General features: G+C 45.1%; 1 protein-coding gene across 5 annotated transcripts; it reads left to right on the top strand.

The window, feature by feature from the left end:
- The first annotated feature begins 224 nt into the window (after positions 1-224).
- On the top strand, positions 225-16,178 carry LOC108103863 (zinc finger protein hangover). 5 transcript variants are annotated; one of them, XM_017209574.2, is made up of 8 exons: positions 226-914; positions 6,157-6,483; positions 7,636-7,779; positions 7,870-9,634; positions 10,309-11,309; positions 11,396-12,001; positions 12,259-13,618; positions 13,702-16,178. In XM_017209574.2, exons 1-8 carry the CDS (start codon positions 594-596, stop codon positions 13,839-13,841), a joined length of 5,664 nt encoding a protein of 1,887 aa, XP_017065063.1. In that variant the 5' UTR covers positions 226-593; the 3' UTR covers positions 13,842-16,178. The 5 variants fall into 5 exon arrangements, with proteins under 5 accessions (XP_017065064.1, XP_017065063.1, XP_017065062.1 ...); XM_017209573.2 differs by having other exon boundaries at positions 7,870-9,646; XM_017209575.2 differs by having other exon boundaries at positions 225-914; positions 6,157-7,227; positions 7,870-9,646; positions 12,259-16,178.
- Positions 16,179-16,366: the final 188 nt, after the last annotated feature.

Here is a 16,366-nt window from a genome sequence, read left to right as displayed (position 1 = left end):
TTAATTGTTAAAGTCAAAACCTCAAAAATAAATGCACGATAGCAAAAGGAAATTGATAACGAAATAAAAAAAAAATAATCATCGAAGTTAGTCGATTAATAAACCAAAGATCTGCGACTGCGCACGCAAGCAAAAATCACCACATTACAAAGTGTGACCGCGCTAGCGTTGAAAATAAATACCACCAATAGTATTGCGAAGTATCGCCATTCCTACCAGCTCTAGACTAAAGCGACATTTGTCAGAGAAAAACCGTTTTACCGTTTTGCAGCCCGGCGGAGCACGTCGCAGGTTCGCAGTGAAGCGTTAATTTTTTTTTCTGTGCGACTACTCGTTCCAAATAAAACGAAGCGAAAAAGCAACTGAAAGCGAAACTTAAAAATCAAATCAGCCCAGGATCGGGCGAAACCAGTGCGAACAATGTGCAGAAAGTGGGTAACGCGAGCGGCGTGCTCGATGGTGACGGAGAGCGGATAGTGTGGATGGTGTGGAACGATTGCGAACGGACGCAGACCGAAACAAAAGTGAAAACGTGCAAAAAAACAACAAAATATTAAAAAAAAAAAAGCGAATAGCGAATACAAAGCTACAAAATGTGCGACGCTGCGGCGGCAACAGCAGTAGCAGCAGCAACAACTACAACAACGATTGTGGAGGCAACAGTGACGCCTGGAACGGGAATGGTCATGGGAACGCCAGCGGGAGCGACTACCGCAGGAACGGGGACAGGAACCACATCCCCTGAAGCGGCTGGGGGCGGCGCTACACCAACAACAAAAAGTGAACGGTCGGCGCGACAAAACTGCTGTCGCTTATGCATTGCCCCACAAACCGAATGCATCTCGATCATCAATAGCTATGCGGCGGACAAGGAGCCGCTGTCCACCAAGATCCACAACTGCGTCAGCATCAAGGTGAGTGAGTCTTTAAAGCCACATACACATACATATATAGTTTGTTGTACATAATCCGGCTGTCGCTGTCGTCATCCCGTGTCCGATTCCTATTCCGATTCCGAGTCCGGCGCTCTCTTCGAATGCTCTCTTGGGTGCTCTGGAACTCTGGTGTTCTGGTGGTTGGACACCATTAACAGTTATACACACAGATCCCATGCCCAGTTGGAAGGATGAGGTGGTGGCCACACCCGTTAGCTTTGTGTTGGACATCCAAAAAGTGAGGTTACGGATGATGAAGAGTAGCTATTGGCCCCAGGGGCCGCAGGCTGTGACGTTGGATTGTGCAAGCACCAAAGATGATGGCCACCAAAATCACAAAAAAAAAAAGCTAAAGAAGAAAAAAAAACAAAAACCGAACGAAAAACCAGCCAAACCCCGCCTCCTCTACTTCTGGCTCTTCGATGTGAGCGAGTATTGGGTGTGTGGCTAGCCGCATGGTCCGCTTTTTGGGTTTCCAATGTTTCCACTGCCAAGTCACGATGCAGTGGGAATGGAAGAGAGTAAGAAGAGGACGGCGGAGGAGAAGGAGTAGTAGAAGCGGAGCGCCTGGCTGTAATCCAATCACGACCACAATCTTTTGCTCATAATCAAACTTGAACTCTTCACTTTTGCTACTCCGCCTTTTCCTACTCGTTTCATTCCATTCCTTCCTTCCTTCCTTCTTTGAGGTTAGAACTGATCCTGCTTCCTTTCCAAATAACAGATTGCATGCTCCGCTTGCTCCTCTTGTTCTTCCTGCCGCTGCTACTGCTGCTGATTCTACTGTTCCACCTCATCCTCTTCACATTTGCCTCTTCCCAGCGGGCGAGAGTAGCTGCGGATGGCCAGCGCAAAGCATAAAGTCCGATGAGCGCGCCGTCGTCATTTTGCATGTGTATGTGTGTGTGTGCCCTGTATATGAGTGTGTGTTTGTGTGTGGCTGCGGCGACGACAACGACGACGACGGCGGGCAACAGAGATTCAGAGATTCCAGGCCAGAAAACCGAAAACGGAAAACCGAAAACCCAAAAACCCAGGCCAATTACATATAATTTTGCGTAGTTTGTACCTTTTTCAAGGAATTTCGCTTGGAGGGCAGCAGTTGCTCTCTATGCTCCGCTCTCTTTGCGCGCGCGCATCCTCTCGAGGAAGAGGACGACAATGACGATGACGATGACGACGCCGACATGGAATAGGAAGAGGCGGAGGAGAAGGAGGAGGACTTGGACTGCTTCCTCATGTGGCTTCACTAGCTTCGTTTATTGATTCTTTCTGGGTTCTATTTTGTTGTTGTTCTTCTGACAAGTTCCCCCGGCATCTATGTATATCCCAATATCCCATATCCGCCACGCTGACGCTGCGTGCGCTTGGTGCTGGCACTGGTGCTGCTTGACGCTTTTGTGCCCCCAATGGTCGTCTGGGTCTAATGGTGCTCGGTTCTCGGTTCTCCTCGATTCTCGGTTCTCTGTTCTTTCCCTGGGCTTCGATTCGATTTCATGGCAATTGCTCTTCACACCGACGTGGACACACGCACACATACAGGCGCGCCAGTTGCCTCCGACAGTGGTATATATATATATATATATACTTATACACCAGCAACAACAAGAACATACTGGTTGGCGTCATCGCTAGCTCGACTGCTTCTCTTGCTCTTGCTCTTCCTCTTGCTCCGTTCTCGTTATCTGGAGGCGGACCACATGCTCGCATACACACGCACACACAGGCACAAGACAAAGACACAGGCAAAAGAGACCGGGAAACGGGAATGGGAATGGGTATAGGAATGGACATGGCTATGGCTATGGGCATGGGCACGGTTATGGAATGAGTAGGGGCTAGCGGGAATCGGACAGCGGGAAGCAGCAGGCAGCGGGCTTTGAAAGACGGACAGCGGCGGAGACCCAAAACCGGGCACAAAATTCGAGTGGTTTCACCTTGGGCACACCAGATTACCTGGTGGGTTGTCGATATATTTCTGCTTTTGCCTTTCTGCTGCTTCTTCTTTGCCTGGCTGGCTGGCTCCTCCTGCGGCCCGCATCGAATTTCCAACAACACCAGGCAGCAGTAGCAGCAGGCAGAAATAGCAGCGGCGTCGTCATCGTCTCCATTTTGTGGCTCTGTGGGTCCCCAGGTGGACTAACTTTCTCCCCTTGGCCAAAAAGTACTACGACGACGATGAAGCGACGTGACGAGATGACAAGCCGATAAAAGAGGGATTTCCAAGGGAAGAGGGCCGGGGCGTTGCGAGGCAAAGCGAGGAGGAAACCAACAACGGAACAGAGAGAAGCAGCCGAAGCATCCACATTTCCACTCTGGCTCATCCAAGATGGCGGATGAGGGCTGGATGGAATAGGTAGCCAGGATTTTGTATAAACTCAAGGATACACACTTGAGGGATACATAAATTTCCAAGGATGTGACTCTGTTTATCCAAAAGGGAATAGATTTGGCAATAAGATGATCTAAGATTATATATATATATATATATATATATTCATAAAAATGGCATATGTTCAAGTTTAGGACAATTCTTGGACTAAAGGACGAAGGGATTTTGTAGAAGATACTTTAAGAATAGTTTTTATAAACTAACTAAAATGGAACCTTTGCTTATCAATTATAAATAGAGCAAACTATTATATGGAATATAATGATTTTAGATAATATATAAAGGATAAGTCTTAAATACAATTGATAGCAAAGGTTCTTAATTTTGATTTGGTTTGTTTGGATTTTCAACATATATCCTAAACATAAAAGTATCTTTAAACTTACATTGATATTTTACGAGCCCTTTAAACTAAATGATTAAATGTTATTATTCAGATAAGCTTCGGCTCCCGAAGAACTACCATCCACTGTTTAAGATTGGCTATTTGTTTTATCGATAACATTGATCTCTGTCAGAACGATAACAGCTGTTTGGAAGCCTTAGGGTGAACCCTGTTGCACTTGCGTTTTTATTTTGTTTTGCGTCGTTTTGCCTGAAATGAAATTCAATATTTCAAAATGAACCCCGATTCCGACTCCTCTTCGTCCTGCTCCTGCTCTTGTCGTTGTTGCTGCTCTCAAGATCTCCGGTCTGCAAAATATGAGGGTTACTTTTTGGTTACTTCTACGTCTTCACATTGTGCCTGGAACGGACAGGACAGGATGCTCTCTCTCTTGCCCAAAGGCACACACACATACACAATATATATGTATATATACAAACAGCATGGGTTTGGAACGAATAAGGACACAAAAAGGAGAAGAACTTGTTCCACGAAGGAACAGAGGTAACGGGGAGACGGGAATGGGAATGGTCCATGGCTGGTGATTATTGCACCTGGTGGCCTGGCCAGCAGAAAACGAAGGCGGCAGCTGGTGGAATCTGCAGCTGCTACAAGTCTTTCTGCATTATATACCATATATATAGTGCTTATGTATATAAATTACCTCCTGCCCTTTGGCGACTTTCTAAAATCTCACCTTATTGCGTAGCATATCTATAATATAAATGTATATGGATAAACCCAAACCCAAAACCCAAATGAGGTCCAATGTTGGCATGTCATAGTTAAAGTGCAGTTCGCGGAAGCTGGAAATCTTTGTATCCTGTAACCAATTGCACAGCGAAACATGGCGGCCATAAAGGAAACGCTGGTTTGGGTGAGGTGAATGAACAACACATTATCGAAACGGAATGGAGATGGAGTTGGAGCGGAGCCCTCGGAATCCTCCACTGGGAGTGTGGGATTTTGTACATAAGGATACAGTAGTGGTATATAATATGTATGTCGGCCCAAAATTGGAGTCGGGTGTATGTGCTTGTTGTTTGGCCATGCGTGTGTGAGTGTGCTTAAAGGACCCGCCGGGCTTTAATATCCCGGGGTTTCAATTACAATAGCACAACAATACAGCCATTAACAACAACAAGCATTTCGATTGTTAAATTAAATACACCAACAAAAACAAACGCGTATGCCTTTCATACACACATACATTCATACATGCATACATAGTTTAAGTCGAAAAGACATGCAAAACAAAACATTTCCATCGTTTGTTTTGATCATTTTCATTCGCCTCTTCGATTGCTAATTCTCGCGGTTTGTTGCTATCGATATTCAACCAAAGTAGTGAAAAGGGGAGCAGAGGTGACAATTTAGCGGGTTTATAGTGAATTATAGCCGGTGATCATATGAATATACAGTGGGGACTTAATAAAGCATACTAATAATATTAGTTCATTACGTAGGATAATATGTTATGATGTATATTTTACATTTTAACTAAAATATGAAAAATATCTTTCTTCATATACTTTTTATATTATTATTTTGAAATATATTTTCTTATTAAGAATTAGGTTGGGAGAAATATTATAAAATTATTTATTACAATAGAATAATATTCTTAAATTAAATAATCATTTCGTAGATTATAAATGGATCAATTTTGATTCTTTAGTACGTGTAGCTTATTTCGACCGTCTTTTAGCATCACTGAGAAACTGCCACTGCTTCGATAAGCGATTACGATGAAATATGCTTAACCGCGGACTTTGATAATTGAGATTTAATAGATTTTGTGGCGGCCAAGACATTTTGAGCCCGAGCTCCCGGCGAAATCGACCCGTGTGTTTTGTGGCAGGACGGGCATAAGTATATAAGGGCGGGCTTTTACATACATAGGCTGGCAATTCAAACGATACACACAGTCGTATGGACGACACAAACAAACATGCGCACACACTGTTATCAGCCAGCAGGACATTTCATATGATTTGCGCAGTGTTCTGTGTTTGTGGTGGTTACCGGTCGGGTAGTGGGGTGCGTTTTAAGGTGATGAGGTGGCCAGTAGTGGGTGGTGTGGGATGCTGCGGCAGTATTGCATATAATTATAAGCAGGTCATTGACATTAATAGAATAGTTGGGAGCTGGGGACTGATACCTGCATTCTCTGCATCGCTGGACACATAAACGCCAAACTGTTGTTCCCCCAAAACTCTAATGAAATGGCCAAAAACCGAAAGAGTGGGCAAATACCCCGGGATATTTACAGTTTAAATGTTATTGAACCTTTATCTTTTAGGATTATTTCTTATTTAAATAGTTTTTTAGATATTGCCATAGCTCCATTAACCATTAGCATTAATATTAATATTCATATTATTATATTTAAAATATGTCAAATATATATTAATTTTAATAATCGATTTTATTTTTACTTTTAGATTACACCGCAGGATCGGCTGTCACTGCAAATTTGCCATGCCTGCATCAGTTACCTGAACTCATGGCAGAGCTTTAAGAACCGCTGTTTCAGTTCGCAAGCAAAGCAACGTCAGTGGCTGGACGTCAACAAGAGCAAGCTCCTGAACTACCTGGACCTGAACACTGCGGAGAATGGAGGAGGAGGCTCCTTCGATCAGCAACAACACCATCATCAATTGGAGAATGAGCTCGAAGCGGAGAAGGCGACGCCAACGGCCGCATCGACGGCCGCTAACATATTGGATGGCATACACTCGCTGAAGAAGCGCAAATCTCTAACAGTCTATGTGAGTCCTAAACCGCAACAGCTGCCACAGCATCAATTGCAGCAGCTGCAGCTGCAACCACCGGCCAGAATGACGGCGACGACCAGCAACGCGCAGCAATCGCTGCAGACCCTTCTTTTACAGGTGCCACCATCGGTGGCGGCGGCCAGCTGCTCCTCCACATCTACATCCACCACATCGGTATCCCTGCAGCGGGAACAGCAGCATCAGCATCGCCAGCAATCTCACCAATATCGCAGATACCATCATCACCAACAACATCAGCAGCGAGGCAAGCAAACGCTGCCACATCATCAACAGCAGCAGCAACAGCATAGACGCCAGCGGCAATTCCGTCCACAGCGTCCAGCTCCGGTGGCCAATCCAGCTCCATCGCTGCGAAAATTCAAACCGAAGCTGTATTTGCCATTGGATATAGCAGTTCCACCACTGCCACCGCTGCCACCTTTACCAACAGTGGCCCCAGGATCCATTGCTCCGCCTGCTGCTGCTGCTGCTCCTGAACTGTTGCCGGGGATGTCTGGTGTGGGTGGAATGGAGAGCTTGTCGCTGTCGCTGCCGCTTGATTTCAGCCAAAGCTGCAGCAGCAGCGGTCACGTCCAACAACAGCAGGCTAGTGGTTTGGCCACGACAACGTCCACGTCTAATCCGCCGGGAAACGTCGTTTCCGCCACGGCCTCTGTCTCAGCATCTGCATCAGCAACTGCTTCCGCATCCGTGTCCACGGCTCCGCTGCTTATGCCGGTGACGCTACAGAGCGCCGCCCAGCAGCTGCGCTTTTTCAGACGCTACTCCTATAATGTAATTGTATCGTGCATTCGAAGCGTGAACCAATCCCTTCTCCTAATCTCGTACAGCGCTTTTCTACCTGTTATCCCGAATACGAAATTATGCGAAATCATCAATCCGTCTGTCTGGATTTAGTCCTCCTCTTGCCAACTTTGGAAATAATATATACTTATAATACCAACTCGATCATAGCTATCTGGCTAACGGGTATAAAAGGACGTACTGAAGCGTCCATGATTGATGTTATAGATTTACTATTGTGTCATATAAGAATATTGTGCTATATTCGATTGTAACTAATTTCCGTTTCGTCTGGCATTGTTTGTTCTTTCATTATTGGTTGAATGCTTGGATCCACTGCAGCCACTGCCTGCTATACCCATCAAAGATGAGCCCATTGACACGGATGACGACTACCAGATGAAGTCAATAGACGAGTCCGATGACATGGTTGATCCCACAATGTTCCTAGAGCGCTCCGAGCACGAGGGCGATGTGCCGCTGACGGTGAGTCATTATAGAATTTAAATAATTATTAGGAGTTTTTTCTGTGAACCTAACATTAATTCATATTTCATATTTATGTACCCCCTGCAGGCTTCGGACTATGACTACACTGCGCAGCATGGCGTGAATGCCTCGTCTGCGGCTGCCTCGCTGCCGGCAAATGCGGTGGCCAACGTGGCTGCCGCCGGGGACTCGAAGGTGGCAAGCTGCCGGGCCTGCAGTCTGCAGTTCTCTACCCGGGCAAACGCCCGTCGTCACGAGCGGAATCTACACCCGAATCTTTTCCAGCTGTCCACAGACTCGCCCCATAATACCCCCATTACGAAGCCAACGCCCGCCCTGGCTGCTGCCTTGGAAATTCAACGGGCAGCGGCAGCAGCGGCAACCGCGGAGGCAAATCGAGCGGCTGGTGCTGCTGGCGGGAATATCTCCACGCAAAAGTATCGTCAGGTGGTGATGAACGCGTTCATTAAGTGCGAGGGCGGTGGCTATGACTATGATAATCCCGAACAGTACCGACCACTGCTCACTCGCGACAAGGTGGAGTTCATTGAGCAGAACGACGAGTTCCTGGAGCAATACCAGACGATGACCTGCCGCTGCTGCAGCAAGTACTTTAGCACGTACAAAAACTTCATGGCGCACGTGCGCAAGAAGTATCCGCTGCTGCCGCGCAATCTATGCTTCAATTGCCTCAAGATGAACGACTCCAAGGCGCTGTTCATCTCGCATCTGAAAAAGCGGAATTGCATAAATCTCTTTAGGGTTTTGAATGCGCTGCGTGGCAAGACAACGACAGTGGTTGTATCCAGTTCAGAGGACGTTGCTGACGATGGAGCAACAGGAGTCGTTTCCGTGGCCGATGCCGGAGCAGGAGTGGTTGCCATGACCAGTCCCACAGTGACTGCCAGTGGAGAAGTCGTCACAACCGGCAGTGGCTCCGAAAGACCAGAGAAACTGCGCGCCAAGGAACTGCTGGTTAACAAGCTATACGAATGCAAGCTCTGTCCCAAAGGATTCCGCACCAAACACGAATTCCGAACGCATGTGTACGACAAGCACGCAGATGTCCAACGGAAAGACAACAACTCAATACAGTGCAGCTTCTGTGGACTGGACTTTGCTGATCCGGTAGATAGGCGCCGGCACTACAACAACATGGACTGCATTGTCCGACTACGCTGCATGACGTGCGATGCTAAGCTGGAGACACACCAGCGTTTCCTTGAACACGTCTACCAGGATCACTTGGGCGGTGTGGGTGGCGGGGCAAGTAGCGATAATGCCTCTACCACGGGCAGCGGCATGGCAAGGAGCAATAGCATGGAACATTCACCGGGCAAGAGAAGTCTGCTTGGTGCCTTGGGCATTGGTGTTGGTTCCTCAGCAGAAGAGTCACGAAGCAGCAGTGTGGCTCCACCAATGACCTCCACACCAAAGCTGGCTGGAGGAAGTCAGGTGGGTGGTGGCTCTACAAGCGCTTCAGCTCAGAGCTCAGCAAATAGAGATGCGGCTGCACCCAAGTCCCAGTACTTCTCCCGGATGCCGCAGGTATGCCCCATTTGTGGTCAGCAATACAACAACTACAACAATGTTCTGCGCCACATGGAATCGAAGCATCCCAATAAATTACCAGAGACATACAAGTGCGTGCGATGCGGACTGGGCTATCCCCGGATTTCCTACCTACGGGAGCATATGATCAATGTGCATGGCGTGGATAAGAACAGACACTCTGGTGGTTTCGAGTACATCGTGAATGCAGATGCCGTGAAGTTGGCGGACGGTAGCACGCCGAACGTATATACGGGTCGCTACGACTACGTGATGAAGGACCTGATGTCGATAACAAATGGTGGGACACTCGGTAATTAGGCTTAGATTGTAGACGTCCCCCCGCTCTGCCTGTTTCTCATTGACTATGTCACCGTTTCATCTCCATAGTTTTTTTTTCTTTAAGATTGCTTTTATTTCTAAACGATATTTTGCAGAACTATAATCATTTTATACTCAACCATGTGTATAGATTTTTAAAGTGCATCTAGTCATATTTGAATATCCATTTAAAGAACTGGTCTAAACGTTTCTGAGTTCTACTAGGAGGCGTTTAGCGTTCATTCTTTTAATTATTTAAACAAAAATGTTTTTTTTGCTTAAAAAAAAAACTCATAATTGATCTTTAAAGTTAAATATTTCCCGCTTAACTAGTACTAAAAAATTTGATAGTCATTAACTTTTGTCTTATTATTTTGAATAACTTAAGACGACTTTATATGTACCACATGGGTACTCATCTAAGTTTTTTTTGTTACTTTGAAAGCATTAATATCGCAGTAACCTGCTAGAACTTGACTCCTTTTAAATATAAATGACAGATGACATGTTGTTATGTGTAAAGAAATATTATAAATTCATTTAAATCAAAGGCCATTTGCTGGTATGTCTCTTGTTGTGTTTAGCTTAATTTTTGTTCTTTTCTGCGACCCCTTCAAGTGACAAACTAACCCGTTTTCCTCTCAATGATTCCAGATGACGAAGATGAAGAGCCGGGCAGCGTGGCCAAGAAAATTCGGCTGGATGACAGCAGTAACAACAGCAGTCTGGTGGGCGTAGCCAGCCAGCAAAAGGAGTGCCCAATCTGCAATGCGGTATTCAGTAACAACATCGGCCTGTCCAATCATATGCGCTCCCACTACACGGCCTCGAATTCAGTGAATGCAGCTCTGGCGGCTGCCAATCGGATGACGCCCAAATCACTGACGATAACCGCAACACCAGCTGTGGATTCAGAGGTTGGGCTCGGGGCAACATCATCGGTTTCTGCCCCATCAACGCCTGCCAATGTGCCACCAGCAATGGCAAATCAAACGCCCCAGGAGCAGGCCGTTTTTCGGCGAAGTCTTGACCAGGCGGCCGATCGTCGCTTCCGGCGAATGCGCTGCCGCATCTGCCAGCGCCGTTTTAGTTCGAAGAAATCTTATCGCTACCACATGCTCACCGATCATCAAGTGCAGAATGTCCAGTTCATTAAGTGCAAACTGTGCAACGCAGAGTTTGCTTACGAGAAGGGTTTGAAGGTACATCTGTTCAAGGTGCATGGAAGGGCAATTAAGGACGAGATGATTATCAAGCAATTTGAGTGCGAGGTCTGCTCAATTGTCTACAGCTCGGAGATGGAACTGCAACAGCACAAACGCACTGTCCACAAGCTGACTTCTGCCTCTGCATCAGCATCTGCTTCGGCATCCACTTCCTCCAAAATTGATGATGAAACGCTGATGGATGAGGTTAAGTCTGCAGGAGCTGATCTGTCTGACCTTTCAACCCTTGCGGCTAGTGCATCCGCTACATCTGCTTCCAACCAGGGACTGGGTACTCCGCTGTACTGGTACCAGTGCAAGTACTGTCCCTCTAATTTCAACACCAACAAGAAGCTAGCCATTCACATCAACTCGCATGACGAGTTTGACTCAAATGATTATTCCTGCAAAGATTGCGGTAACGTCTACAGCGGCCGTAAAAGTCTATGGGTAAGTGTTATTGTATTACTTTGTTTTATAGGGGAACATTAGGCGTGGTTCTTTTGATAACAAATATGTTTATTTTCTGCCCACAGGTACATCGCTACAAAAAGCATCCGCAAGTACCCGACCCAGTCGAGTGCTCGCTGTGCAGGAAGGTCTTCTTTGACCGCCAAATGCATGACAACCATACGCCCACCTGCAACCGCAAACCAATAACCTCGACAGGCGCCCACCAGCAGCAGGATACACAAGCGTCCCTGATCAGACGGACAGTTTTCCGGCACAAGACCGGCGATGACGATGATGAAGAGGAGGAGGATGAGCAACAGCAACTGGAGGAGAGGGCCAATACCGATGGCAATGGGACGACAGCCGGTGTGGCTTCGGGGAGTACTGTAGCTACTACTGTTCCGTCGATGAAGATCCGCATTCCAGAGGTGGCCTGCACCATTTGTGGAGCTCGCTTCACCGATCAGGAGCACTTTAGCAAGCACATCCAGAAGCACGAACAGGAGCTGTACGTGGACAATCCGCTGGCGGCGATGTTTGACGATGGGCCAGCGGATGCCGGTCAGTTTCAAGTAGAGCGGCAGAACGAAAACGGGGAGTACGCGTGCGATTTGTGCGCCAAGACGTTCCCCCAGGTGATCGCACTCAAGGTGCATCGCAAGTGGCATTTCAGAGGTGATAGCAAGCAGGTGAGCGTTTTTGGGCTTGTGCAGCGAGGAGGACAAGCGACGGACGATGGCGAGGATCGTCGTCTGTCGCGCCACCAACAACTTTTGATGTGCTGATGATGATGATGATGCCTCCGCACCAGTCGCAAAAAACAGATATCAACATCTCGTCATTGCCAATTGAATTTGTACTAATCTTTGTTTTCTCTTTTCTCCCACCAACTCCCCAAAATTTCCCGCTGTATCCTGCTACCCCCCGGCATACTTAATCCTTACAGAACCCCATCGACGGCGAAGCGACACAGTTGACCAACAACAATCACACAACCAACAACAACAACAACAACTCGATGTTGCACCTCCGCGAGCTGCATGCGGTGGGCCTGATGCCCAATCAGCAGCAGCAGAGCCTCAACAATTCGTGCAACAGCAGCATGAACCACAACAACAGCAGCAGCAGCAACCGCAGCAAATCAATGAAGCGGAAACGTGAGCTGAAATGCGAATACTGCGCCTCCACCTTCATCAGTAATAACAATCTGCGTCGCCACATGTACGAGTTGCATAAACACGAGGTAAGCAATCTACCCGAGCCACCGGTGATTGTGGTGGACGATCACCTCACCTGCCGTCGCTGTCAGTTGAATTTCGAGACCAAGGAGCTGTGGATCGAGCACAAGCTAGCCGATGCAAAGGTAGTACGACCCTTTTGCCCATTCCAATGGGGCTGTGATCTGTGCGGCGAGTACCTGTCGCGCAAGGAGAAGCTGATGAATCACATCAACAACCATCTCAAGGAGGAGGTTATTGTGCCCGTGGCTACTAAGGCGGCTATAGAGAGAACAGCAGCAATGGAAACAGCGACAGCAGATGCAACTACATCGGCTCCAACATCAACATTGGGTGATGCAGTGAAAAAGGAAGAGCAAACTCTGTCCAAAGGTGAGGGATCAGCAGCAGCAACAACATCAGACAAGTTGGCGAGCCCCGAGGAAGAAGATAGCGATGATCTGGACGAGGATGATAGCTCGGGCGAAGATGAGGAAAGTTCAGGCACGGGAGATGATGATGATGACGACAGCGACGATGAGGATGGCGAAGGTGAAGATGAAGATGAGGAGGGAGATGGTGGTGAAGGCGAAGACGAAGAAGGCGTGCAGCCCCCGGCTCAACTTTTGCCACAGAAACAACACAAAGCGGATCTTACCCAGGACGACGATGATCTTGTCGAGGAAGTCATTAGTTCAGATGACGACGAAGAAGATGATGGCGAGGTGGAAAGTGACGATGACGATGATGATGAAGATGACGATGATGAGGATGATGTAGAGGACCCGGAGCCAGTACAATTGCCGGTGCGACCGCTAATGAATGGCAAATCCAAGATGCCACCACTGATAGTGGCCAGCTCCGATGATGAAGACGATGGTGTAATGCCCATAGAGGACATTATCGAAGAGGAGTTCGATGAGGATGCCGATCCAGATCCTGATCCAGAGGATGTTATCGAGGAGGTTGATGACGATGATTTAGATGAGGGGGATGCGGAAGACGAGGCGAATATGGTGTCGACGGCCTCCTCTTCGGAGAGCGAGTCCACCACAACGACCACGTCCAATTCACATTCGCATTCCACGGGTGAGCGGCGTAAGAAAGCCGATGATCAGTTGAATGATCCCGGCTTTACCTGTGATCTATGTCAACTTTGTTTCGATTCTCAGGAGCTTCTCCAGAGCCACATCAAAAGCCATATTCTCAATGGGCCAAAGCTCTCAACAGCGGCAGCCGTAACACACCCAGCAGCAGCAGCAGCAAGCGGCACGACAGCAACATTAGCAACGGCAGCAAAGATGAAACCTGACTCCAAGTCAGCGGTGCTGGCCAACAATAACAACAATAAGAGTAAGACTGTTGCCGCCACGGCGACAGCTGCAACAGCTGCGACAAATTGAGTAATCAAACTATCAACAACTCATCATCTTAATTCAAACTCACTTGAAATGTACAAAGCCAATCCACTCAAACACCGCCATCATCTCATTATAATCATTTAAACAATGAAAAAACGTTAAAACATCAGCAAACCACCACATGAACATCAGCAACGCATTCCATCTACAAATCAGCCAAGTTAATGTATAGCACGAGATGCGTGTGTGTGCGTGTGTGTTTATAGTATAAACCATTTTTTCTTGCTTCTAGTCTTAAGAACTTATCTAACATATATGTACATCATATATATATATATATATCTATATATCTATATATGTATACATATATATATATCTAAGATTTTTTTTTAAATGTTAACCTAGTTTGTACCGCGCACACACTCACACACAAAGCAAAAATAGAGGATTTATAGGCATCCTTTTATGGCTAAGTTTCGCTATAAAAACTATATATATACATATATATATATATATATATTGATATGGTAGGCATAAGCATATAGTGAAGTACGTCTTAATATGTTACACATCAATTATCAAGCAAAAGTTTACGACGCACCAAAGCAAGCGACAGAAAACGCAAAGGAAACCGCTCAGTTAGAGTTAGTAAAACATCAGGATTTTCTAAGTATTTCACACAACACCACCATGACACTCTCAAATACACAACACACAAAGCGATAGTTGTTTAGACTTTCTATTTCTTTTTTTTTTCGTATTTAAACCTTGGTCTACCCAAAATTCGAGAATCAGTTTAAGACTTTCTTATTTCCTAAGCAGAAAAGTTAGGAAAACTAGAACACAACCATTTTATTTTTTTTGTGACTAAAAATTTATGAATCATATTTTAAGCATACGTATCTTATAGAGTCCTTATCTTTTGAAATATTACTATTCTTACATTTTACCCATAACAATGAACATTATATTAGATTTCATTTTTGGCAGTACTTTAAAAGGTCGGCTATAGTTTTTTTTCTTGAGTAGCTTTTTGCTAGTTTTGATATGTGGTTATTCTTAATAGTAGGTAATCACACACCACCTTTAAAGCTTGAGATTAAGAGATTCATAGCCCAATTTCTTACCAAAACGGCAAATTTAAAAATCAATGCCCACGAATACTCACTTTTGAATAACTTAAATTTGTTTTCAACTTAATCATTGAGCAAGTTTTATTTTACAACGCTTATTTGAACAGACGAAAAGTTCATGGTTATTTTTTTATTTTTTTTTTAATGCATACTAAAACTTTCTTTCCATTTGAGAACAACTTGCTGGGCAAGACCAAGGCCAATAGTGGATCCTTTCTTAGAAACGTACGCTCACTAGCATATACTTGCGTACATCCGAAAATCTTTAAACACAAACATTTTTTTAAATATAATCATCCAAAATGGTTGTCAACTACGTAACTACGTAATTCTTTCTTAAGATTTGGTTTTGTATTTTATTTTAATTTTAAACCTTACGCTACGATTTTGATTCCTTATGGTCTTTTTTTTCCAAAAGCTCCCACAAGTGCAAAATAGGTTTAATATCAAATGTCTGGTGATGTGTTTACAGCAAAAGTTTAACGTTCTATCAAGTAGCCAAAGCCTTATATTCTGAATGGTGAGCATAGCTTTCCATTCCTGCTAGATATAATATTTATCTCAACAAGCACTTTGGTGCAAATTGCTAGGAAATGAATATTGTTTCGAGCAGGATTATGAGCCATTGCTCGCGACACAGCGTACAAGGCCCTGGCTACCAGATAATGTTAAATATTTGCTGCAAGGACCCCTCCAGAAGAATGCTCAAGAAACCTATTGACTATTTGTGGGGTCTTTTGAAAAGAAATGACCGTAAGCACTCAAGATCGTAGGGCAATGTTAAAAATTGGAAATAAAATGTAAGACCATTGAATATTTTTACGACACCAGACAAAATACGCGATTGAAAACCATAAATGATATTTACGTCTAAAAACTGAAATGTTTTTTGTGGGTGTACGCGTATAGATATGCAAGTGATTGTATTTATAAAGATTGAAATTCATTCATATAGCTTATATAACGATTTAACCATAATCTGTACATTACTTATATTTCACAATCTTACAACCACACGCATGCGCACACAACTTCGACGTATATAGATACAACTGATAACGGCGGCATTATATGTAAAACTATCTTAAGCAACTTCTAAAATGTAACTGGAAATGTAGTCTAAAACGTACAAAATAAATTAAAACAAATGCAGAATCATATAAGCAAACTTTTGTCCCTCACGAGTTGAAGAATCGAAAAGAAAGTAATAAAAGAAATATAAACCTAAAAATATATATATAAAAAACAAAATAGTTTACTTTGGCGGGTTGTCCAATTTGCCGATAGCATAATTATAGAGACCTTATCTAAAATTTAGCCGGAAATGTTGAAATAGCACTGAT

The sequence above is a fragment of the Drosophila eugracilis genome, unplaced genomic scaffold (genome assembly GCF_018153835.1).
Source record: "Drosophila eugracilis isolate 14026-0451.02 unplaced genomic scaffold, ASM1815383v1 contig_408, whole genome shotgun sequence".
In the NCBI taxonomy this organism is placed as follows: Eukaryota; Metazoa; Arthropoda; class Insecta; order Diptera; family Drosophilidae; genus Drosophila; species Drosophila eugracilis.
Note: the sequence above shows the minus strand (reverse complement) of the source record. Positions and strands in the feature narration are given on the sequence as shown.